Source organism: Salmo trutta, chromosome 18 (genome assembly GCF_901001165.1).
Source record: "Salmo trutta chromosome 18, fSalTru1.1, whole genome shotgun sequence".
In the NCBI taxonomy this organism is placed as follows: domain Eukaryota; kingdom Metazoa; phylum Chordata; class Actinopteri; order Salmoniformes; family Salmonidae; genus Salmo; species Salmo trutta.
In genome coordinates, this window is record NC_042974.1 from 42,555,757 (window position 1) to 42,581,921 (window position 26,165).

The 26,165-nt window shown below is 42.6% G+C and overlaps 1 protein-coding gene across 5 annotated transcripts; it reads right to left on the reverse strand.

Annotated features, from left to right (window-relative positions):
* Nucleotides 1-686: 686 nt before the first annotated feature.
* On the reverse strand, nt 687-23,207 carry LOC115153325 (atlastin-2). 5 transcript variants are annotated; one of them, XR_003867683.1, is made up of 15 exons: nt 22,790-23,204; nt 16,650-17,017; nt 7,316-7,459; nt 7,045-7,149; nt 6,811-6,861; nt 6,640-6,696; nt 6,439-6,531; nt 5,840-5,978; nt 5,522-5,649; nt 5,350-5,406; nt 5,162-5,233; nt 4,659-5,090; nt 2,543-2,557; nt 2,167-2,412; nt 1,821-1,916 (listed from the first exon to the last, which is right to left on the reverse strand). XR_003867683.1 is itself a non-coding variant. In XM_029698651.1 (14 exons), the coding sequence occupies exons 1-14, from the start codon at nt 22,866-22,868 to the stop codon at nt 2,302-2,304; spliced, it is 1,845 nt and encodes a 614-aa protein (XP_029554511.1). In that variant the 5' UTR covers nt 22,869-23,207; the 3' UTR covers nt 2,001-2,301. The 5 variants fall into 5 exon arrangements, 4 of the variants coding, with proteins under 4 accessions (XP_029554512.1, XP_029554511.1, XP_029554510.1 ...); XM_029698651.1 differs by lacking the exon at nt 1,821-1,916 and having other exon boundaries at nt 2,001-2,412; nt 16,650-17,011; nt 22,790-23,207; XM_029698650.1 differs by lacking the exon at nt 1,821-1,916 and having other exon boundaries at nt 2,001-2,412; nt 7,316-7,456; nt 22,790-23,206.
* Between the last annotated feature and the right edge of the window lie 2,958 nt (nt 23,208-26,165).

The window sequence follows — 26,165 nt, forward strand, 5'->3', positions numbered from 1 at the left end:
TATAGTCCATGCCAGAACATTGCTTCGTGTTTTTGGACCTCCTTAATTGTCGTCTGTAGACAAACTAACATTGTAGAGCCAAGTGCGTCATTCATTTGTTAGACCACAACTATCCTGGCGTTAAGGGCAGACCTTTCCCAGTGCAGCAGTGTCACTAACATATCTGCTCTGTCCCAGCCAATTGTCAGCCTGGACAAGGACAGCTCTTCGTGACAATGCCCTCTGGCTACACACACACACCCCGTTTTATACAAAGAGGTCTCTGTTGTGGTAGTTTGAGAATCAGACACTAAAAGGGACAGTGGATTGAATTGTGGGGTCTATCGCCAACCAAAAGACAAACCATAACTTTGGGTTCCAAGGCACTGCATCTGTGCTAGAGGCATCACTACTGCTTGGAATCAAACCAGGGTCTATCACAACCGGCCGTGAGTGGAGTCCCATAGGGTGGCGCACAATTATCCCAGCGTCATCCGGGTTAGGGTTTGGCTGGGGTAGGCCGTCATTGTAAATAAGAATTTGTTAACTGATTTGCCTAGTTTACTTAGTGTAAACTGGGTGGAAGGTAGGTCAAAAACAAAGCTCTACAATAGCAAACCTCGCTTTGGCTTTCTACTTACTGTATTGACAACATCAACTGGAATGCTGTGAATTTAGCCTTTGTTCCAATAAACAAAAAGGAGTCATGAACAGTAAATTATTGATTTTAATCATTAAGGTCAATGTACTCATTGAAAAAATAAATTACAGTAAAATTAAAATGCAAAAAGACATTCGGCCCACTCAAATTCCAGAAAGCGTTGTCCGAGGTGGAATTGAAGTGCTCTAGCCTCGTTTGTTTACATACTGGTATAGTAGAAAGAAAATATGCAATTTTACATGTAAGACCAATCACAAAACATTCCATAACAAATCACTTAGGCCAAAAAAAAAAAAAAAAAACCCATAACACTATAAAATGTATACAAAGTTTCAATATGTCATATACATCATGCCTTATTTTTAAAACAAGACTGCACAAACTGGCACGTTCCTAGGCGAGACAGTTGTGGATGGAATTGGTACTAAGGTGTTCGCATAAATGATCAGTGCTGTATTAAGAGAAAAACATGCTAGATTTGCAATACCTTTGATCACTCCCACTATACTTGTGGGTTTAAGAAAAACAAGTTAAATGGTCTGAATATTTCCCCACTAACCAATAGCTTTAACTCTAGGACCTATTCTAGCGCTATGCTATGTTGACCTAATACCATGCAGTGGTTAATACTGGTAGGTAGACGCTAAAGCAAGTTCAGTACCTTAAACAATGAGGCTCAAATGATTCCTAAATCCACCACAGTTAAAACCCAAAAAATATCAGAAGAGGGGGAGGAACAGACTGGCTGGCTACAGTATATGACCATGCAGATAGTTCAGCTTGCTTCCAAAGGCACAGCGTCAGAGCTGCATTTCCCTGAATTTCCCTTGAAACCCAAGCAACTGCAATCTGTTTAATGACAGTATTAGAAACTAAAACCGGGCCAGCAAAACTGACAACTCTTCATCATTTAAAATCCTGGGTGGGGTTGCATCTACAAAATGGCACATTCGAGAAATGGGTCCAATTTTGGTAAAGGCAGGAGAAGACTGGCAACTCCACTTAACTCACTGATTGTCCACCTCCCAACAAAAGGGATCTGATAGAGAAGCCAGCAGTAACAGGACACTACAGCAGACGAGGCTGGCTGGGTATACTTTGGTTTGCACAGTTCTAGGACTTAGCACACAGTGGGTGAGCGGTTGGGGGGGGGGGGGGGGGGTCAGTGTGACTTGGCGTGCTGCGTGACCTGTTCTGTCAGACTGGCTCTGATGGAGTTGACCACAGTCTGTCTAACGTTATCCTCCATATATTGCTCACTCAGAGGCTTCAACACCTGGAGAGGAGAGAGCACAGGGGGGACATGACTGAATCAAAATCAATAGAAAAGAACATGACAATAAGGACAAAGGGATCGAAAGAAAGGAGTGAAAAAATATTTACCGTCCAACATGCAGACCGAAAACAATGACCGTTTAAAACAAGAATTCAATGTAACTCAGATCATGGCAACTGAAAAAATATCTATGAAGTGTCAAGATGATTTATGCTGTATTTACAATCAGAAGAGTAGGTAGAGTGCCAACCTGCGCTCTACATGTAGGGTGAACCAGGCAGACAGCATCCCTATAATTAAGACCAGCCCCATAGGCCACAAGGAATGACAAGAGCAAAATGCAGATGCATTTGGAAATAAAGAGCCAAACAGCTAGCCAGAAAGGCTAGTTAGTCAGTCTTGTCATTGTTGTTTGAGGATAGTCTCTCTGTGATGCTGGTAGGAAAAAGCTCCATGTGATTCGACTCTTGGCCGACTCGAAGAGTTTGGAAAGCACCTGGAGATGGGAGGTGAGGAATTAGCAGAGAAGAGCAACGTCAGCAGAGAGACAACCAAACAACCAAAGACAAAGAGTACACTGAACTGCACCAGGAACATGGGCAGGAAGGGAAACCTCCACCTCTCACCTTTCTGGAAGTCCTCTGTGAGGCAGAGAGGAGAGGGAGAGCAAGAGCAGATTAAAGACAAACAGATCACCAGCTGATTGGACAGAGAAAGGTCAGGCTGAAGGCTGATTGGATAGTAAAGACAGTTAACGTCACATGCACAAGTATACTTAAATGCCTTTCTTGCAAGCTCTAAACCCAACAATGCAGTAACCAATAAAGTACAAAAAAAATAAGTTAATAAAAACTAGTAAGCCATAAAGTATATTGACCCCATTTTTCCCCAGATTTTGTTACGATATAGCCTTATTCTAAAATTGATTAAAAATTGTCCCCCCCCTCAATCTACACACGGTACCCCATAATGACAAGGCAAAAACAGGTTTAGAATTTTTTGCAAATGTATAAAAAAAAAAATTGAATCACATTTACTTAAGTACTTTGTTGAAGCACTGTTGGCAGCGATTACAGCCTTGAGTCTTCTTGGGTATGATGCTTCAAGCTTAGTACACCTGTATTTGGAGAGTTTCTCCCCTTCTCTGCAGATCCTATCAAGCGCTGTCAGGTTGGATGGGTGCACAGCTGCTTTCAGTTCTTTCCAGAGATGTAAGATCAGATTCAAGTCCGGTTCTGGCTGGGCCACTCAAGGACATTCAGAAACTTGCCCTGAAGCCACTCCTGCGTTGGCTGTGTGCTTAGGTTCATTGTCCTGTTGGAAGGTGAACCGTCGCCCCAGTCTGAGGTCCTGAGCAGGTTTTCATCAAGGAACTTGCTGTACTTTGCTCTGTTCATTTTTCCCTTGATCCTGACTAGTCTCCCAGTCCCTGCCGCTGAAAAACATCCCCAGAGCATGATGCTGCCACCACAGTTCCCTGTAGGGATGGTATTGGCCGTGTGATGAGCAGTGCCTGGTTTCCTTGAGACGCTTAGCATTAAGGGCAAAGAGTTCAATCTTGGTTTCATCAGACCAGAGAATCTTGTTTCTCATGGTCAGAGTCCTTTAGGTGCCTTTTGGCAAACTCCAAGCAGGCTGTCATATGCCTTTTACTCAGGAGTGGCTTCCGTCTGGCCATTCTACCATAAAAGGCCTGATTGTTGGAGTGCTGCAGAGACAGGAAAAACTTCCAGAAGAACAACCATCTCCACAGAAGAACTCTTGAGCTCTGTCAGAGTGACCATTGTGTTCTTGGTCACTTCCCTGACTAAGGCCCTTCTCCCCCGATTGCTCAGTTTGGCTGGGAGGCCAGCTCTAAGAAGAGTCTTGGTGGTTCCAAACTTCTTCCATTTAAGAATGATGGAGGCCACTGTGTTCTTAGGGACCTTCAATGCTGCAATGTTTTAGATCTGTGCCTCGACACAATTTCACCGACCTCATGGCTTGGTTTTTGCGCTGACATGCACTGTCAACTGTGGGACCTTAAATAGACAGGTGTTCCCCTTTCCAAATCATGTCCAATCAATTGAATTTACCACAGGTGGACTCCAATCAAGTTGTATAAACATCAAGGATGATCAATGGAAACAGGATTCACCCAAGCTCAACTTCAAGTCTCATAGCAAAGGGTCTGAATACTTATGTTTAATACATTTGCAAAAACCCGTTTTTGCTTTGTCATTATGGGGGTATTGTTTGTAGATTGAGGATTTTTAATTTATTTTAATCGATTTTATAATTAGGCTGTATTGTAACAAAATCTGGAAAAAGTGAAGGGGTCTGAATACTTTCCGACTGCACACAGGGTCAGTTCCAATTCTATATTTACGATGTGCAGGGATACTGGACAGATAGAGGTAGATATGTATAGGGGTAAGGTGACAAGGCTAAACAGATAGCGATGCAGTAGCATATATGATTGTATGGGTGTGTGTGTGTGCGTGCGTAGATTCCTGAATGTGTGAAGAGAGACAGGGCAACAAAAAAATACAAGATCAACTCAGATAGTCCATGTAGCCATTTTGTTCGGGCTAATGGGGAACTAGAGGGCCCCTAGGAATCTGGAATCTGAGGGAAGGGAATCAATGTCACAGACAGGGGAGACAACGAGGAATTCTGGAAAGTCACTCATCTTAAACAAAAACACTTACAGTACTCTAATTCACTTATCCATACTTCTATCTTTAACATGAAAACACCCACCTGTTCCCAGAGTGTCTCTGCCAACAGGTCTATGATGGTGCCCACATCTCTGAACTCCCCTGAGTATTTTACATAGGCCCACATGCAGAGCATCATGAGGGCCACGCCCATGACCAGGTTGGCCAGCATGGCAATAGTGTTCATTCCGATGAAGCCGGTCAGCCCTGAGACGATGTAGGTGGCGAACATGACGACGAACAGCGTTGCGGGCGTGCGTGCGGCGTAGAAGATGTTCTTGCCCTCGTTGTGCTTGTGGAAGTTGGAGTACGCCTCATTCAGCTCACCCTCCAGCTGCTCCTGGTATTTCTTGCAGAAGTCCTCTCCGCCCATCTTCTTCACAGAGCGGAACTGACGCAACGAGCACTCCTTGACCTCCTCGTGGCAACGTTCCAGGTCTGCAGGGGCGATGTAGGGCTTGTCCCCTCCACACACCTACCAGCGAAACACCACAGTTCAGAAACCAAACAATATTACACCGACAAACTAGGGATGAACAAACCTACCATTTCCATGCTTTTGCTGTACATGTCTTTTGCTCCAGCAACCGCTGTAAGGTTGTTGGCTTCAGCCGTTGCCTAGGTAACATGGAAGAAAATATGAGCACAGTCAAACTCGGGAGGGTTTGAGCGGAAGAGACTCCACAGGCTTGCTAAAAACTATTAACATCAATGCTGTGCAAACCAATACAGACCTGTAACATTGACTTGGGATGAGGAAGCTCCTCCCCTTGATAGATCTTTATATAGGCCTGGGAAGTAAATGTAGAGAAATTCATTTCCGTTGTAAAGAGAAGACATTTTTAGAACACTTTCAGGCATTTCCAGTATTCGTGTTGCCATGGGAGAGGCAGAGCGCTTACTCGCCTTGAAATACTCCACTAAATCTCTGCAGGTCACTTTCGCCCCTCCAATCTCTTTCTCCACCAGGTTCTCAGGAGCCAGCAGTAAAGGCACCAGATTGCCCAGCGCCTCCTTGAAGTCACCATCAATGTCTACAAACAGTCAGAAGCATTGTAAAGCCCAGAGCTGTCTCCATCCCGGGGTTAACTAGGCTTCCTCTCCACTTCAGTATTTCAGAAAAAGGTCAGGGAGTCACTGAGGATGGGATAATGTCGGGTGGATGGGGTTAGTGTCATATGGACGGGGGTGGAAAGTATAATTCTCTGTAGTGCAAGGCCTCACCTTTTAATCTTCCGTCAAACATGGGGTTAGTGGCCACCTTGAGGCCAGGGTGGGGCAGCAGGAAGCAACCGATGTTGGAGAAGCAGGAGTGGATATGTTTCCTCACGGTCTGCAGCTCCTCGTGCTGGTTCTGTTTCACCTGCAATCGACACAGCTGTTACATAATATCCAAGAAAGACACTGGTCTTTTGTCCAATGTTACCCCACAAGCGGCCGTTGGCCCAATTGGAACATGATACCCAACATAACACAAGTCAACGCTTCCATACACGCGGCTCAGCTGTTACATGCAACCCAGTAAGACGGCTCAGCTGTTACATGCTAACCAACACATGGCATACAGTGAGTGGTATGATATCTACACTTCCAGATCCTCCTCTAAGAAGTGATACTGCAAGTCTCCTTCCATTCAGAGCTAAACTGAACAAAATTACTCATTACAATTCATCCAAGATTTTGAATTCAAACTAATTTTGTTCAGAACTGTAGTGGAAATTCCTCTCCTGAAAAGCCACACTGGACTAGACACCATGTTTAAATTTGGAGAAGCCCATTTTAGAATTATCCTTCACGGGCCTCATTCTCTCCTCCAGACCTACCTGCAGTCTCTTCTCTAGAAAGCGGTTCCCTCCCTCCAGTCCATAGTTGTGTTCGTATGGATAGCTCCAGTCTCTGATCAGGAACATGAGTGACTGGAACACAGGGTTACTGAGAATCAGTGCTCAGAATGGACAAATGTGCTCGTCAAAACTGTTGAGTATATTGAAGAAAGAATATACATTTTCAGAACAGTAACATACCTGAAAGGGTTTTAGATAGATTTCCTCCAAAGCAAGCCGGCCGTATTCTGTGAAGAGCTAAACATACGGAGTAAAGACAATGGATGTTAGTCATCATAGCCCCAAGATTGTTTTCAAACACTAACAAATGTGTAACGTTCTTATTAAGGTGAGGAGGAATGACGAACATACCTGGAGATGCTGAAGGTCATCCTCCTGAATATTCTGAGACAGGTTATACACCTGAAAACACACAATAATACCGTGAAATATCCTTTGTACGTAAGCCAGTTCTTGGCAACATACCATTTCAAATCAGCAACGAACTAGGAACTCAACTGGCACAATATGTATGCACTCTTCTGTGTACATGATCAGTAAAATACTAATAACTCAGTCACAGGCAGGTCCATCCCATAGACTCACCTGTACAGAGCTGGTCATGGTGCTCAGGGCAAAAACTGTTGCACAGTCCTTTATGGTGGACTGGCTGTCAAAGGCTCCCTGTGTGTCCACTAACAGAACAGCAACCTGTCGAGGGTTAGGATACTGCAAGTCACCTTTAGTTGATCAAGACATGATGGAAATCCACTTAAAGAAAGTACAGCCAATATGAGTTGCGGAGATGGACATAAGATCATAAACATTAAGACGGTTCCTCTCAATTTCAATGGTTGTGTGTCAGAGTAAGGTTCACCTTGCTCCCATCTGGCTTGTTGACCACAAACACCTGACTCCAGACCTGGATCCCTGTGGTCTCCCTCTCACAGCCTCCTCTCCAGCTGAACCCTGTCAGCGGATCATCATCACCTCCCACCCACGAGTCTGACTGCTCCTGCTGCTGTGAGAGGACAACAAGAAAACAGTCATAGGTATAGAAAACCTCAACTAAGTTATTGATTTCTGTGGGCAAGTGTGTGTGTGTGTGTGTGTGTGTCATGTAGGTAATGTGGTAAAAGCCCTACAGTTATAAAAGAAAATAATTTAGTACATGCATTTGCAAATTACCACCACCGGAGATCACTGTAGTATCATCCTTAGTACTAGTCCGCCTGAGATAGACCCGCTATTGTTATTTACTGCTGCTCTTTATTTGTTATTCTTACTTAATAAGGTATTTTCTTAAAAAAAAAAAATGCATTGTTGGTTAAGGGCTGGTATGTAAGCATTTCACAGTATGGTCTACACCGGTTGTATTTGGCACATGTGCTAACATTTGTTTTGGCCCAGTTGTCTAGGTCTTAATTTTTTTTTTAAATACAGACACTAGGCCTTCCATGGAATTAATTTGAACCCCCTGGTCCAAAATAATAAATACTTAAGTCTGAAGGCTGTTATGAAAACAAGGCCATTAGAAGTGTGCAAGTTACTCTACAAGTGCCAACAAATCCCTGTAGAAAATGAAGAGTAATGCAATGTTGCAGGTGTAGTAGCCTACAATGTGATTTGACTGAAAGTAACTCATTATGCAAAACTGTAGCTCCTTGGTACGACAAGAGTATGCAGCCCAGTGTTTCCCCTTCTAAGCTAACTAATGGAATTGTTTTAAGATGGTCATACCAAGGAACATTTAGACAAACGGTTTGGAATTTTAGGACCCCTTTAAGTAGATAGAAAATGCATACAATTATTTGATTAAACATTTGGCCTCACTGCTATTCGCACATAAAAACGCATTGAATAAACAGATTCATGCACAAAAAAACACAAGTCAAAATATATATTCTAAAGGAAGTTTGTTTTGAAGTGTCTGTACTATATCTGAGATGTATACCATAGACAGAAGGGGTAACCCAGCCATGTCACAGGGCTATAATGCTAAAGCATCCGTTTTGAAATCTACAGTTGCTTGCGAAAGTATTCACCCCCCTCGGCATTTTTCCTATTTTGTTGCCTTACAACCTGGAATTAAAATTGATTTTTGGGGGGGTTTGTATCATTTGATTTACGCAAAATATTTTTTTGGGGTGACAAACAAGAAATAAGAGAAACAGAAAACTTGAGCGTGTATAACTATTCACCCCCCCAAAGTCAATACTTTGTAGAGCCAACTTTTGCAGCAATTACAGCTGCAAGTCTCTTGGGGTATGTCTCTATAAGCTTCGTACATCTAGCCACTAGGATTTTTGCCCATTCAAGGCAAAAATGCTCCAGCTCCTTCAAGTTGGATGGGTTCCGCTGGTGTACAGCAATCTTTGTATCATACCACAGATTCTCAGTTGGATTGAGGTCTGGGCTTTGACTAGGCCATTCCAAGACATACATTTTTTTTCTTCCCTTAAACCACTCGAGTGATGCTTTAGCACTATGCTTAGGGTCATTGTCCTGCTGGAAGGTGAACCTCCGTCCCAGTCTCCAGAAAACTGAAACAGGTTTCCCTCAAGAATTTCCCTGTATTTAGCGCCATCCATCATTCCTTACCAGATTCCCAGTCCCTGCCGATGAAAAACATCCCCACAGCATGATGCTGCCACTGGATTGTGCTCTCGGGGTGATGAGAGGTGTTGGGTTTGTGCCAGACAGTGTTTTCCTTGATGACCAAAAAGCTCAATTTTAGTCTCATCTGACCCGAGTACCTTCTTCAATGTGTTTGGGGAGTCTCCCACATGCCGTTTAGCAAACACCAAACATGTTTGCTTATTTTTTTTCCTTTAAGCAATGGTTTTTTTCAGGCCAATCTTCCGTAAAGCCCAGCTCTGTGGCGTGTGCGGCTTAAAGTGGACAGATACTTCAATCTCCGCTGTGGAGCTTTGCAGCTCCTTCAGGGTTATCTTTGGTCCCTTTGTTGCCTCTCTGATTAATGCCCTCCTTGCCTGGTCTGTGAGTTTTGGTGGGTGGCCCTCTTGGCAGGTTTGCTGTGGTGCCATATTCTTTCCATTTTTGAATAATGGATTTAAAAATGGTGCTCCGTGGGCTGTTCAAAGTTTCAGATATATTTTAATAACCCAACCCTGATCTGTACTTCTCCACAACTTGGTCCCTGACCTGTTTGGAGAGCTCCTTCTAGTCCTCACCCTCCGATTCAAACAGGTCCCAGACGTGCTCAATGGGATTGAGATCCGGGCTCGTCGCTGGCCATGGCAGAACATTGACATTCCTATCTTGCAGGAAATCAGCCATACTGCTCGTTCTGTGCGTGGTGGCATTGTCATGCTGGAGGGTCATGTCAGGATCAGCCTGCAGGAAGGGTACCACATGAGGTACCACATTTATTTTGGTGTTTGTCAGAGTCAGTAGAAAGGCCTCTTCAGTGTCCTAAGTTTTCATAACTGTGACCTTAACCCTTTCACGCGTGACTTCCAAATATCTCTAACGGTCGCCTCAGCGTGAGTTTTTTTATGCACGTGATGTTCGAACGTTCTCTCCATTCCAGGATGTGATTGTTACATAAACAACAACACTGAATGGCTCAGAGTGGGAGTGAGAGGTTACCGTGATTGACTGCCTGCACGCGCCATTTGTATCAATAAATCACTATCAGAAAATGTTTTGTGTGGTATTATTGATATATTTAGTATTTTGACGTTTTTCAATTACCCGTGATAAATCATGCATTCCGATTTTTGCATAAATTGTAATGGGCGCATTGTATGTGTGTAAAATAATGTTTTTTAGGTTGTACTGATTATGATGAGCTAAGCTAATTCCAGCTATGTGTATGGAGCCATGTTTGTTGACATACAATGCATTCTGAGTTTCACGTAATCATCCGTTTGACCAAAGATGTTCTAACAAAATGAGGTGAGTAAGAGTTCACTCATTTTTTGAGGACTTCTGCAAATGAATGGTGGGATGTGAACGACAGTAGATGACACACCCCTTCAACATGCATACTGTAAACAGACCAAACTCATCTTGTCTTCTCTTATTATCTTCGGTTTCTGTGAGGAAAAAATGCATGGCTGCGCGCTGAAACTAAATCGACGGATTACTTTCAATTTCTAGAAAGTGTTTTACCTAATTATTTCGATCAATGGTGAGCTCACTCGTGATGTGATTAATTATACATAGTAATTGCTATTAGCTAATTCATCGTATAGTTTACGACAGCCGAGAGTTAGAAAATATGACCGCTTGTGTTGCGTCAATATTTCCTCAGTTAGCGCTAGGACAAATGTAGCCTACATTTTTCCAGTTAGGATGATTGTGTTATGCTATAGATACTTCTGTGAATATCTGAACATTGCATCCAAAAATAAACTGCTCCCATTCTGGACATAACTTTGTAAGGACTGTGTTTGTGTATATAGTTTCTGAAAAAAAAGTGTGGCCAGCTCAAATGCTGATTGTTGCGTCATTCGAAACTGGCCGTTCTAAACGAGCGTTCTAAATGAGTGTTCTAATCACACGGGGTGTGATCATACGCTTCAGGGACCACTGTAGAACGATCACACCCCGTGTGATGGTACGTGTGAAAGGGTTAATTGCCTACCGTCTGTAAGCTGTTAGGGTCTTAATGACCGTTCCACAGGTGCATGTTCATTAATTGTTTATGGTTCATTGAACAAGTATGGGCAGTGTTTAACCCTTTACAATGAAGATATTTGGATTTTTACAAATTCTTTGAAAGACAGGGTCGTTTCTTTTTTTGCTGAGAGAGAGACCATGTGACCGACCATGTGACCCTTGTGCAATCTAACTAATTATGTGACTGCTGAAGGTAATTGGTTGCACCAGATCTTATTTAACAAAGGGGTGAATACATATTACCGCACCACTTTTCTGTTTTTTATCTTTTAAAACAATTTCATTGCATTTCACCAATTTGGACTATTGTGTGTGTCCATTACATAAAATCCAAATAAAATTCCATTAAAATTACAGGTTGTAATGCAACAAAATACGAAAAAAAGCCAAGGGGAATGAATAGATGGAATGCACTGTATTCTCGCCACCAAATATGGTAATGAGAGGGAAATCCAGTCACAGGTATTGGGAGAGAATGGAACTACGTGAAAGGCCGACATTCTGCCAATTTTCTCATCTGATCAATACATTTTTCTGTTCCCAAAAATACAATGCACTAAGTTTTATAGACTTGACGTGTCGCCAAAGTAAAAAATATATTTTAATTTTATTTTTTTTAAACATGTTTAGGAGTGCAAGGTCAAAATGAATTTGTGCACACGCACACTTCAGAAGTGGAGTTCCTTAACGGAAATACATACAATGCGCCAATAGGATTTCGCTAGCTCGTGCTCGGCCCACCTTGCTTGTTCTGCCCACTATGTTTAATTTGCTCCCACTGTAAACACAGATTAACCATCTTGGTTTAGTTATAAATATCTTCGGATATGAAAGATCAGGAAAACACACACACACACGCTTCCATAATTTTTTTATAACTGGTACTAGGCTACTTTCAGACAAGTCGTGCAGCTTGTGGGCACCCATGCAATAAAAAAAAACTTTAAAAAAAACTAGGTTTAACTTATTTTTGTATTATGCTAATTAGAAGCTCACCACTAAGCTAAGGATCATGTGACTAAACACCTCCCTCTGCAACAGGATCCTGGACTTCCTGACTGGCCACCCCCAGGTGGTGAGGGTAGGTAGCAACACAGCTGCCACGCTGATCCTCAACACTGGAGCCCCACAGGGGTGCGTGCTCAGTCCCCTCCTGTACTCCCTGTTCACCCACGACTGCATGGCCAGGCACGACTCCAACACCATCAAGTTTGCAGACGACACAGTGGTAGGCCTGATCACAGACAATGACGAGACTATAGGGAGGAGGTCAGAGACCTGGCCGTGTGGTACCAGAATAACAACCTATCCCTCAACGTAACCAAGACTAAGGAGATGACTGTGGACTACAGGAAAAGGAGGACCGAGCACACCCCCAGTCTCATCGACAGGGCTGTAGTGGAGCAGGTTGAGAGCTTCAAGTTCTTCAGTGTCCACATCAACAAACTAGTATGGCCCAAACACACCAAGACAGTCGTGAAGAGGGCACGACAAAACCTATTCCCCCTCAGGAGACTGAAAAGATTTGGCATGGGTCCTGAGATCCTCAAAAGGTTCTACAGCTGCAACATCGAGAGCATCCTGACTGGTTGCATCACTGCCTGGTAAGACAATTGCTCGGCCTCTGACCGCAAGGCACTACAGAGGGTAGTGCGTACGGCCCAGTACATCACTGGCTAAGCTGCCTGCCATCCAGGACCTCTACACCAGGCTGTGTCAGAGGAAGGGCCTAAAAATTGTCAAAGACCGCAGCCACCCCAGTCAGACTGTTCTCTCTACTACCGCATGGCAAGCGGTACCACAGTGCCAAGTCTAGGACAAAAAGGCTTCAACAGTTTTTACCCCCAAGCCATAAGACTCCTGAACAGGTAATCAAATGGCAACCAGACTATTTGCATTGTGTGCCCCCCCCCCCGTGATTTCCACAGGACCACAGAAATTGACTCGAGGGTTAAAAAGAAATCCGACAGTGCAATTAAACAAGAATATTAGTGCGTGCAAGAGCAGACTTTAGATAACAAGCTTTAGTTCTATTGTCTCTCGGTCTCCTCCCTCTGTGGATGTCAACCAGTCCAGTCAGTCAATCTAACTGCCACACACACGGAAGAGCAGACTCTCTCCAGCAGGAAACGTGACTGGAATGGAGTGTTCATATTCTAGGCCATAAAAAGAGCACAGATGTGCAGTGCAGACACCAGGAGGAAATTAAATGATTAATCTAAAGGTTATAACCTGCTGGAGAATAACATGGAGGATACTCAATGATCTCTGCAGTTCTTTCGGTTCATTCTGGACTGGAACTAGTGCAACACAGAGCAATCCTGAAAACCTGACCCTGGATGAGATTGAGTGCATCGTCATCTCAAAGAAACAATAAGCAATCACTGCGAGCCATTTTTTCAGACTTTACTTCTGTCCTCAGCTCATTCAGTGTCTCAGACTTGAGATTAACAGACCCAGGTAGGCAGGGAATCTAGCAGCAGTCTACAGTGACATTGAGTGTGAGGCAGCTTCAAATCAAATCATTGACCGATACCGAGTCAATGTGCGGGGGTACTGGTTAGTCAAGATCATTTGTACATGTTGGTAGGTGTAAATTGAGAGATAATAAACAGTGAGTAGCAGCAGCGTAAAAACAAGGGGGGGGAGAAAATCTATTAAAAATTGTCAATTTTATTCATTTTTCAGCAGACTTATGGCTTAGGGGTAGAAGCTGATAAGGAGCATTTTGGACCTAGACTTGGTGAGAACAGTCTGACTTGGTGACTGGAGTCTGAAAAAACTATTTAAAGAGCAGAATATAACGATATCCCTTTCCCAAGTTTCCTGACATACATTACATGACCAAAAGTATGTGGACACCTGCTTATCAAACATCTCATTCCAAAATCATGGGCATTAATATGGAGTTGGTCCTCCCTTTGCTGCAATAACAGCCTCCACTTTTCTGGGAAGGCTTTCCACTAGATGTTGGAACATTGCTACGGAGACTTTCTTTCATTCAGCCACAAGAGCATTAGTGAGGTCGGGCACAGATGCTGGGCGATTAAGCTTGGCTTGTAGTCAGCGTTCCAATTCATCCAAAAGGTGTTCGATGGAGTTTGTGCACAGGGGCATTGTCATGCTGCAACTTTATGTTGCCATAAAGTTGGAAGCACGGAATAATCTAGAATGGCATTGTATTCTGTAGTGTTAAGATATCCCTTCACTGGAACTAAGGGGCCTAGCCCAAACTATATCTATAGAGAGAGATAGAGAGATAGAGAGATAGAGAGATAGAGAGATAGAGAGATAGAGAGATAGAGAGATAGAGAGATAGAGAGATAGAGAGATAGAGAGATAGAGAGATAGAGAGATAGAGAGATAGAGAGATAGAGAGATAGAGAGATAGAGAGATAGAGAGATAGAGAGAGATTTTTTTATTTTATTTTATTTTTTTAAACAGCCCCGGACCATTATTCCTCCTCCAAACTTTACAGTTGGCACCATGCAGTCAGGCAGGTAGAATTCTCCTGGCATCCGCCAAACCCAGATTTGTCTGTCAGACTGCCAGATGAAGAGTGATTCATCAAACCAGAGAACGTGCTTCCACTGCTACAGAGTCCACTGGCAGGGAGCGTTACACCACTCCAGCTGGAGCTTGGCATTGTGCATGGTGATTTTAGACTTGTGTGCGGCTGCTCGGCCATGGAATCCCCATTTCATGAAGCTCCCGACAAAGTTATTGTGCTGAAGTTGCTTCCAGAGGCAGTTTGGAACTCTGTAGTCAGTGCTGCAACCGAGGACAACCGATTTTTACAGGCTATGCACTTCAGCACTCGGTGGTCTGCCACTTTGCGGCTGAGCCGTTGTTGCTCCTAAATGTTTCCACTTCACAATAACAGCACTTCCAGTTGACCGGGGCAACTCTAGCAGGGCAGAAATTTGGCATCCTATGACAGTGCCACCTGAAAGTCAGTGAGCTCTCGGTAAGGCCTTCTACTGACAAAGTTTTTCAATGTCTATGACGATTGCATGGCTGTGTGCTCGATTTTATACACCTATCCTACCTGTTTGGCCCTGTCCGGGGGTTTCATCAGATGGTGCCACAGTGTCTCCTGACCCCTCCTGTCTCAGCCTCCAGTATTTATGCTGCAGTAGTTTGTGTCGGGGGGCTAGGGTCAGTCTGTCACATCTGGGGTATTTCTCTTGTCTTTTCCGGTGTCCTGTATGAATTTAAATATGCTCTCTCTAATTCTCTCTTTCTCTCTCGGAGGACCTGAGCCCAAGGACCATGCCTCAGGACTACCTGGCTTGATGACTCCTTGCTGTCCCCAGTTCACCTGGCCGTGCTGCTGCTCCAGTTCCAACTGTTCTGCCTGCAGCTATGGAACCCTGACCTGTTCACCGGACGTGCTACCTGTCCCAGACCTGCTGTTTTCAACTCTCTAGAGACAGCAGGAGCGGTAGAGATACTCTCAAAGATCGGCTATGAAAAAGCCAACTGACAATTAGTCTTGTGTTACTGACTTGTTGCACCCTCAACAACTACTATGATTATTATTATTTGGCCATGCTGGTCATTTATGAACATTTGAACATCTTGGCCATGTGCTGTTATAATCTCCACCCGGCACAGCCAGAAGAGGACTGGCCACCCCTCATAGCCTGGTTCCTCTCTAGGTTTCTTCCTAGGTTTTGGCCTTTCTAGGGAGTTTTTCCTAGCCACCGTGCTTCTACACCTGCATTGCTTGCTGTTTGGGGTTTTAGGCTGGGTTTCTGTACAGCACTTTGAGATATCAGCTGATGTAAGAAGGGCTATATAAATACATTTGATTTGATAGCAACGCATGTGGCTGAAATAGCCGAACCAACTAATTTATAAAGAGGTGTCCACACACACTATATATATAAAAATGTGTGTGAAATGACATGAAGATGGTGATAATCTAGCAGTCTAGGAATGGAAGATGTATTTTGGGGGAAGTAAAGAGCCTGAAGGAATTTCACACCACTAAATTTATCCCAATGGAACATTTTTTTAATAATATCTATGTAGAGCCATTAGCTGACTTCCTGTTTACAGCGGTTTTATAAACCCCTAGATGGACATTATGTGCAGCAGACAATAAGGTGTGTAAGTGTCTCGTTAATCTGGGAATACAGGACTCTAATAAAGGGTTAATTCAGGATCTCCAAACTTCTTTACAAATGTTGGTATTGAACCGGCAACCCGAGAGATGACCCTGAAAAAGGTTAGCAGTGTTACATAACACCTTTTAATTCACACTACCCTCAGGGTTATGTTAATGACTTGAAAATAGATTGTCTTTTGCTGTGAACTGTGGTTAAAAGCACTTGCTGGCAGCATCAACAAAGTTGTTAAATTGGTTCTTGCTTAACAAAATCTTCAACCGGATCTGCTTGATGAACGACTCCATTTAGGGCCCTGAGTTTATTTAGCCTAATCTAGAAGTAGGGCCAGAGGTTTTTTCCAGGTTAGGTCACAGTCAGAGAAATATCAGTATTCTATATAACACAGTGAATTGTATGTACTGTAGGTATAAGTGTGAACCTGGTTTTACCTGGTTGAGCATGTATCGGAGCATGAAGTCCAGCAGGAAGGACTTGCCCTTGCGGAAGGCCCCGGCGACAGACACCACCACCACATTGAGGTCTCTGACATCCTCCTGCAGTAGGAGCTTCTCCAGGGCCTCCGTGTCCAGCTCAAATTTGTGGTCGTCCTCGTGGGCCAGGACTATCTGGATGGGCCGAGCCTTCTCCTCCAACCCCACCACAGGCTCCTCTTCAATTGGCTGCTCCCTAACATGACTCAGCTCCGGGGCCTGTTCCCACTCATCTGTCTCGCTGTCAGCCTTTACCCGAGGCGCTATCCTGGGACGAGGCCTCCGATCTGGCAGGGACAGAGGAACATCCTCCACCACACCTGCACCTGACAGAACAGGACACACAGGTTTCATGCTGTTAAGAGCAGGGAGAGGGCAACAGTGCACATGGTGTAGTTTAAACATCACAAGGAAAGGTTTTAGAGAGAACTGTAGTCTGTGTCCTCGCAAAACAAATTAGTCGTTAGTCTTATCTTAGAGGATTCCAGCATCTGAACTTCAATCACCCTAAGACATTTTCCATATTATTGAACATTCCATGACAATTCCTGGCCATGGTATTTGTTGCATGCTGCCAGTACATTGCCACAGGCCTGCACTGCACACACTTGGGTATTAGGAAACGTATTGGCGAAAGGGGGACAAAAGCCAGTGGTATTGTGAGATGAATGTACTAGGCCTTCATATGGTCATACTTGGCCCAGTGTCTATAGCACCTACACTACGCAGTATATTTTATGTATCAAGGCTATAACCTCAGGGAGATCAATGTCACAAAAGGAAAGCATTTCAAACAGCTTTCAGTTTTACTTTTTAATATTTCCCAGAAAGGGTGTCTTTCTAGAAACGTGTGAGAATCGCTCTACATCAGAGACGTCACTTTATCACAGTAGACAAACGCCTAAACCAACACCCTGGGAACTGGTATGACAAGTAATTTGGACTGCTAGTGCTCATGCAAACAAGCATCCTACAACTGCCATCGCAATTAGACAACAAAAAAAACTGGTTGTGTTTCAAGGAGACCTTTGGAAAGTATGGTTCACAACATACCAGAAACACCAAGCAAGACTCCAAGGAAAACGGCAATCTGCCCATTGACATTTTCCTCAGAGCTGACAGTCTTACAAGACGTGTGTGATTTGAACACGTCGAAGAACAGCCATCATACCTAATAACAACCCCATCCAAAGCTCAGAGTGAGGATTTGGTGTAAGGCAGGTTTGAACGCTGGGTGCTGGGCTGTTCTTTGCCGAACAGCAGTGGGCTGACTGGGAACTATGGCTGATGCCAGGAGAGGAGTTGCCGAACAGAAGGTATGAGAGAACAGGACAGCATTCTGCGGAGCAGAGCTTACACCGAAGAGGCATCCTGCTGATTCTGGTATACTGACTGTCTCGTCTGCCAACAAACGGCATTCACTGTAGGTTTGAGACCGCTAGATAAACAACTCTGTACAAAAAAAAAAAAGAGGACAAGTCAAACACTAAAATCACACCAAACAGTAAGCCATAGACTAACAGTGGTTTATGAATGTATTCTACAGCTAGACAGACATCCATCACAGAGTTGTTTTTTTTAGCCTCAGTGACAGTAAAGCTGAATTTATATACAAACAAGTCAGGACAAAAGCCCCAGCTCCTGACACCTCAGTATTTCCACACATGGGCAGACAAGCAATTTACACCAGTCTGATTAATAATCACCTGCAACATGTGCGGAGTAGCATGATAGAGGGTCAGGATGAGAAATAGAAGGTTCGCTGGGAGAATAAGGTAAGGCCATCTAACTTGTTGCCAGACTGCTCTGAACTTTATTCACATATAAAATGACGGTACTTAACGTCCCGCGTCAGTCCAGCATAAAAGGATAACCCAAACATACACCCCTCTTAGCCCAATATTGGACTAAAGGCCCCTAACGTTACTCCTTAGTCCAAGGACCTTACATATTCTGTTTAAAAGGTGAATTGGCTATGGAAGACAAAACAGCCAAATACACCATCTAAAACGTCAATGATTCTCAATTGCTGTTAGGTTCTAGAAACAAATCTCTACACTCATATCACAACAAAATAATTTCACAAATGAAAAGTAGTTTTAGCAGATGCAGCCAAAAGTATTTTTCAGTGACCACACGTCTGTGGTGTCCGTCTTCCGTTTACACACAGGTGTTCAGAAAAGCAGATAGCCCACTGATTTCCTTCTGTTTTCCCTAAACAAGCGCTGTAACATGGAAATATGGCCATGTGGGTACCCTAACCCTATAAAGTTATCAATTTAACCTTAACATTATTTCTCACCGATATGAAAGAAGGTTATTATGCTTCCAAAACCGTACCAAGTGATGTGTGTTAATGTTTAGACCGAGCGTCGCGGCTCTTAACAAACCCCCCCCCCCCCCCCCCCCCCCCCCTATAGAAGACGCCTTCGTCCAATGACTCGAGTAATGTAACCGAGTCATGACCAAGGACTAGGCCCCTCTACGCGTCTATTAAGGCAGTGGAATAAGTAGCTGTAGTCAGCAGAATGAAGTGCCAATGCTGTTATAGGAGCCATAGGAGAGACAAAACATACACTACAGGGACTGGGCTGCTGAGCATTCCTATAGGGCTGATGGGAAGAAACCATTTACTGCGAGTGCTGCTGAGGGAAGCTAGAGGTTAGGCTAATACACAGTCCAATCCCTCTACTTTTGAGTAAACTGAGACGTATCCAAAAATGTGCAGGCTTATCAATACTTTTATCTTTCCACAGTTTTCTCCTGTTGCATCGTATCAGCCCTGATCAGGGTCTATTGGCAGGCCATGTATGGAGGCAATGGAGGTCTACATTTCAGCTCAGTATCTGAAACAGCTCTCCCACTCCCCTTTACTACATCTGAAGCCTTGAGAAGCCACGACAACACTTAGCCATGTGTCTGTGGGGGAATTTTCTTCAGAGGAAAGGAACATTTCATACAAAGCAAAACCCCAGTCCCACTCTCCTTTTTGGCGACACTGCGGACTGGTGCCAAGTCCCTCTCTGGACCGGAGTCAAGGAGGGTAAATGCTCAACTGCATTCTTGTTTGATTTTTTTAATGAATTATCTATCATATCCCCCATTTGCACAAAATACTTACTTTCCAACACGCAATAAAATATTTCAACCACTAGCAGATGTGCATACGCATGGTCTAAAGTTTGCGGTGAGGTGAGCACATTATCACGTCAAGTTAAATTGTTATAAATGCCAACTTTTGCGTGAAAACTGGCGCGCACACATTTTGGGGTATATTTTATACCTACGCACAGCTTATAAAATGAAGCTCCTGTAACCCAAGGACGAAGTGCAGCCCCAGTGAGTTAACCATTGCCACAAACAAAGCCAGCTGTATTTTGCACTTATACAAGTGGCATGTCACAAGGCTAAAGGATTTAAGAGACACATATTACTGAAATGTCAAAAATAACCTGGGTTATCTTCCATTTTCCTGCTGACTGATTTCTGTACACATCAACACTGGTACACAAATAATTGTGCCAGATTGTGACTGCTCTTCAATGAGAAAGATGTTAGCTAAGGTTGAAAGGAATTTTCCCCATGTGTAACCAATAGATTAGAACAGCTGAGAAAATGTAGCTAAGGCTACACATCTATCACCTTACAATAGAGTTGATGACAGCCGTTACACCTGAGGGGGAGAGAAAACGCATCTGGTGTTTTCCCCTTGCTTCAATCAAGGAATCTGACGCAAGGACACAGAATAGCAATGCAAAACCAGAGGAGCAAAGATTTTCCTTTTCTATATATTAAGCCTACTTTGGTGACCATTTAACATTAGGCCTAGTTGAACTGGGTTTCAGTTACACTGCAAGAAGACTAAAGTCGTCACTGGCTATTTCAAGAGGGGAACATTCGATTCAAAGAAAAAGCCAGAGGGTCCCTAACTTTACACAAATAACTTAAGGCCTGGTTGTCTAAATCAAAAACGAGTTCAAACTAATAACACCCCACTTTTAATATCCCAAACAGCAGGGTTAACAAGAGAATGTTAGCTAGCACGAAAAGAAAGCTTGTTGTGCCAAGCTAGCTTGAAGAGGGATGTAATTGTTTTCAATTACAGTAAACATTAAACGTCGTTGAGGCTGGCAGTAAATGCAGTCAGACGCCACGGTAGTTGGGACTTGCCGCCAGGGTTAAAATATTTCAACTTTTGCAGTAGTGTTGTTTTCTACTGGATGTTTACTGAAATCACCATAGCAGCGCATAGCGTCGTGCTGTCTTGCCATCACCATCTTTCTTGTCCTGTTATGTCGACTGGTAGGACGTTTTTGCGGCCCTCGTCTAAAAGCAGCATTATGCTCTCTCAGATCTCAATTCTTATTAGCCAATGCCAGTCACGTGATCGGGTCATTCTCACAGGCATCACAGCTTCGAAGTAGACTAATAGTAAAGACCGACAAATATTCCAAAACAGACTCTGGGACAGTTGCGGGAGGATAGATCCCAAATTAATACAACCACAGTATACAAAAAAAATATATATTTTTAAAAGCGATGAGGCTGATGCAACAGATCAGAACATTTAGCTTAAATATTTTTTTTTTTACATTATAAGGGCAGCAATGCACACGGCTGGCTAAGCGTGAAGGTTCCAAAATGCAACTGCTGGGAAAACACCGTTCTCCAATGCGCACCACAACTCCATGCTGTTTCATGAGAGATGAAAATATCCTTTCTAAATGTTAAAAATGGGAAGATCTAAAGATGCAACTACCATGGGTTGTTCATATGACTAGGAGTGCGTCTTTGGCTGCTGGACAATGAAAGAAAGTTGAGAACATGAGAAATACTGGTGTCAATGGTATGAGGAAGTGTTCAAATAATCATATTAACATGCCTGTGGTCGGAACACAGTAAGACATACCTCAATAAAAACATCCAGGTTTTAAACAATTACATTTAAATAGTGTAAACATTTTGACTCTCTAGGGCGAGGTGGGCGATGTTGCGGTGCACAACAGGCACTACCCTTCCTCTCCTATCTGAACAAACAGTGCCTCGAGTATGACATAAACAAGCCTTCAGACAAGTGGTCACCAACCTGTGTAAAGAGGACTTTTGCAATCATAAAGCAAATAGAGATCTACCATTCCAAAAAAAATATTTATATATATTTTTGAAAACAGATCTTCAATTTTAACATGAATCTAATTAAAACAGCTCAGTTCTGTGCAGTATGCAGGCCTAATACGTTATCACAGCATATTGGCTATATGCCTGGCCTGACAATATCGTTCTTCTCAGATCATATTTCAAAACTCAAGCTATGATAACAAAATCGATCCGTTGGTGCTTTTTTATTATACTGGACTGGTGGTACCTGCATCGGATGGTCATGGTGATTTTCAAGAAAAACAACTTGGTAAAAAAAAAAAAAAGTCAGTGATGTTCAGGTCGGAAAGTCGGGGCTTGTGTAAGCGTAACTGGGGAAGAAGTGCAGGTCATCAACTGGAGGCACACAGGGTATGGATCTGCTACATGAATTGTATATTTTTTATCCTACTGATATGAAAGATAAGGGCAGTATATTTTGACAACCGCTTTGCAAGTGATGATTGACGTTAACAAAACGTTGAAACCCAGCGAAACTAACCGCTGAAAACCCTATGGAGAAAACGGGTTTCGAGAGGGCTTACTGCAAGGAAACTGTTAGTGACAGCTGGTTCGATAACGTTACATTATTTAGCCAACACATGTTCCTACAACCATAGATGCATGTCAATTACAACTCTCGTATGAAATACAAAAAGTACCCCACTGTCTGGGGCTGAACCACGGAACAGTGGGCAACACGCGCAGTCTGAAATGACGGACCAGGTGAGGTGAGTGACGGCTGGTCTGCACAAGCGGGGACGAATTAGCTAGCATAGCTAATAGCTAAGCTACACAATACAATACACCTTTCACTGGCCGGGTCCTGTAAAAGTAAAAACATAGCTTGGCTACTGGATGTTGCGACACTCAGGAGAAACAACGCCAAACGAGGTACATTTCAGTTCGTCAGTCTCAAGCACATATCCAACTCCATATTTTCTTGCTATGTAAAACGTTACCTTCGTCAAAGACGTGTCTTTTGTGGTTTTGTTCGAAATTATTCCTCTTACTCAGCCCGCTCAATCTCACCTCCGCCATCTTGTCCCTGTTTAAATTAAAATAGTCACACGTAGCTGACGTCAAAGAACCCAGTTTCGCTGCTTTCTTTTTGGAAGTTCACGTTGCCTGATGGTTATCTGCTGGGTCCTAAGAAAGATCTTGTACAGTACACCATCAGTGGCTGATGTCCCATCAGTGTTTTAAAGTAACTAAGTAAAAATACTTTGAAGTACTACTTAAGTCGTTTTGGGGGGTATCTGTACTTGACTTTACTATTTATATTTTGACTAGGCATACTTTTACTCCACTACATCCCTAAAGAAGGGGAACCGTGGTATATTGCTATTTACTACAAACCCTGAGTTGCCTTAGTGCTATTATAAACTGGTTACCAATGCAATTAGAGCAGTAAAAATACATGTTTTGTCATACTGGTGGTATACGGTCTGATATACCACGGCTTTCAGCCAATCAGCATTCAGGACTCGAACCACCCAGTTTTTAAGGAGCTATACAGAGCCCTCCTCTGTTACAAAATACGGGAGGCGCACAGTGACGCGGTAGGGAGCTCAATTTGGCCTCTGCATGCCTCCAAAGGCTCCGCAATTGGAACCTCTGACCACATTTTCAGATCACGCAGAAATTGGCTTTTATGCACTAATGCCATATAGCCTAAAATAACGAAAGAAAAACTTAAATGCACAAGAATGATACCTTTATGGATTTTTTTTAAGGTATTGTTTTTTCTTTATTCAACCCGGCCGCCTCCCACCTTCCCTTCGTCCACACAATATTTAATGATCCTAAACCCGCCCGCCCTGCGGCAGGTTGAGTCCACCCGTGCATCACTAATGCCATCAATATATCAGTATACTGCCTCTTGTGGACTCTAAACACAAAATCCTGTGAGTGTTGGAGTGTGCCCCTGGCTGTCCGTAAAATAAAAAACAATACAATTGTGAGGGTAGCAGACGGATAGGAGTAATAACAAACAAAATATAACTACTGTAAAATAGATTGTGTCCATAATATGTACAGTACCAGTCAAAAGTGGTCACCAACCTTTCTGTAAGTGTTTAGCTGACACTAGGATTCTTCTTAACCTCATTGAGCATTCTGCACTTTGCTCTTGCAGTCATCTTTGCAGGACGGCCCCTCCTAGGGACGATAGCAACAGCGCTGAACTTTCTCCATTTATAGACAATTTGTCTTACCATGGACTGATGAACATCAAGGCTTTTAGAGATATTTTTGTAACCTTTTCCAGTTTTATGCAAGTCAACAATTCTTAGTCTTCTGAGATCTCTTTTGTTCGAGGCCTAGGGATTCACATACTTTTTCCAACCTACACTGTGAATGTTTAAACAATGTATTCAATATTGACCAGAAATGCAACCAGAATACAACAATTTGTGTATTATTAGTATAAGCACACTGTGTTTGTCAATTGTTGTGACTAAGATGAAGATCAGATAAAATGTTATGACTAATTTATGCAGAAAACCAGGTAATTCCAAAGGATTCACATAGTTTTTCTTGCCACTGTATATACACTACCGTTCAAAAGTTTGGGGTCACTTATAAATGTCCTTGTTTTTGAAAGAAAAGCACATTTTTTGTCCATTAAAATAACATCAAATTGATCAGATATACAGTGTAGACATTGTTAATGTTGTAAATGACTATTGTCGTATTCTCGCGGGGCAGAAATCTCAGAGACCAATTGGTACACTCTGATTTACCACCCCAAGATATTCCTGAACAACGTCTATTTGCGCCCATACTGGATGGAAATTACAAGTGTAATGGCTGTGCTCAATGCAATGGCACTTATAAATGTAGATCCTTCAAACACCCCCAAACAGGGAAATCTATCCCAATTAAAGGTGTTATTACGTGTTCCACTAAGGCAGTTATTTATCTTATAACTAGTCCTTGTGGTAAAAATTATGTGGGTAAAACAAAGTGCGAATTAAAAGTACGTATCTCAGAGCATCGTAGCACCATTAGGTGCAAAAACTTGACTTACCCAGTTGCGGCCCACTTTTTGGAAGCAAACCATTCGATTTCGTCTCTGCGTTATATTGGCATCGAACATGTCACCCTCCCGAGGAGAGGGGGTGACCTTGATAATTTATTGTTAAAACGAGAGGCTGCCTGGATCTTTAATTTAAAGACCCTTGCTCCCTTCGGTCTCAACATAGACTTTGATCTGCAGCCATTCTTGTGATTATTGTGATTTTGCCATCGTAATTGTTTGTTAGATACATTTTAGACTACAAATGCTATGATCATATGCTATCCATTTGTTTGTCTTTTTGTATGTTCTTTGTATGCCATTTTTTTTAAATATTTGAGTTAACTAATGATATTAGGCCACACTTGGCCATGATTACAAACACTTGTGTGTCTCTTGACACTATATAAATGACTCATCTCGCAGTGTTTGTGATGATACCCTGATGAAGACAGCTATGCTGTCGAAACGTTGGTTATTACATTTTTGCATCTGAGCTCTTAGAGTGTGCGGCTTTCCCTTATTTTCTAGTTTTCTACTCCGCCAGCCAGCACCTCGCCTTTATAGGTGTGCGTTTCTTTTTTCTAGATTGTAAATGACTAATGTAGCTGGAAACGGCAGATTTTCTATGGAATATCTATGTAGGCGTACAGAGGCACATTATTAGCAACCATCACTCCTGTGTTCCAATGGCACATTGTGTTAGCTAATCCAAGTTTATCATTTTAAAAGGCTAACTGATCATTAGAAAATCATTTTGCAATTGTGTTAGCACAGCTGAAAACTGTTATTCTGATTAAAGAAGCAATAAAACTGGTTGAGTATCTGGAACAATGGTTGCTGATAATGGGCCTCTGTATGCCTATGTAGATATTCAATAAAAAATCAGCCGTTTCCAGCTACAATAGTCATTTACAACATTAACAATGTCTACACAACATGTCTACACTTGCTGATCAATTTGATGTTATTTTCATGGACAAAAAATTTGCTTTTCTTTCAAAAACAAGGAAATTTCTAAGTGACCCCAAATTTTTGAACGGTAGTGTGTGTGTTTATATATATATATATATATATATATATATATATATATATATATATATATATATATATATATATATATATATATATATATACAGTGAGGGAAAAAAGTATTTAATCTATAATATATATTTAGTCTATAATTTTAATGGTAGGTTTATTTGAACAGTGAGAGACAGAATAACAACAGAAAAATCCAGAAAAATGCATGTCAAAAATGTTATAAATTGATTTGCATTTTAATGAGGGAAATAAGTGTTTGACCCCCTCTCAATCAG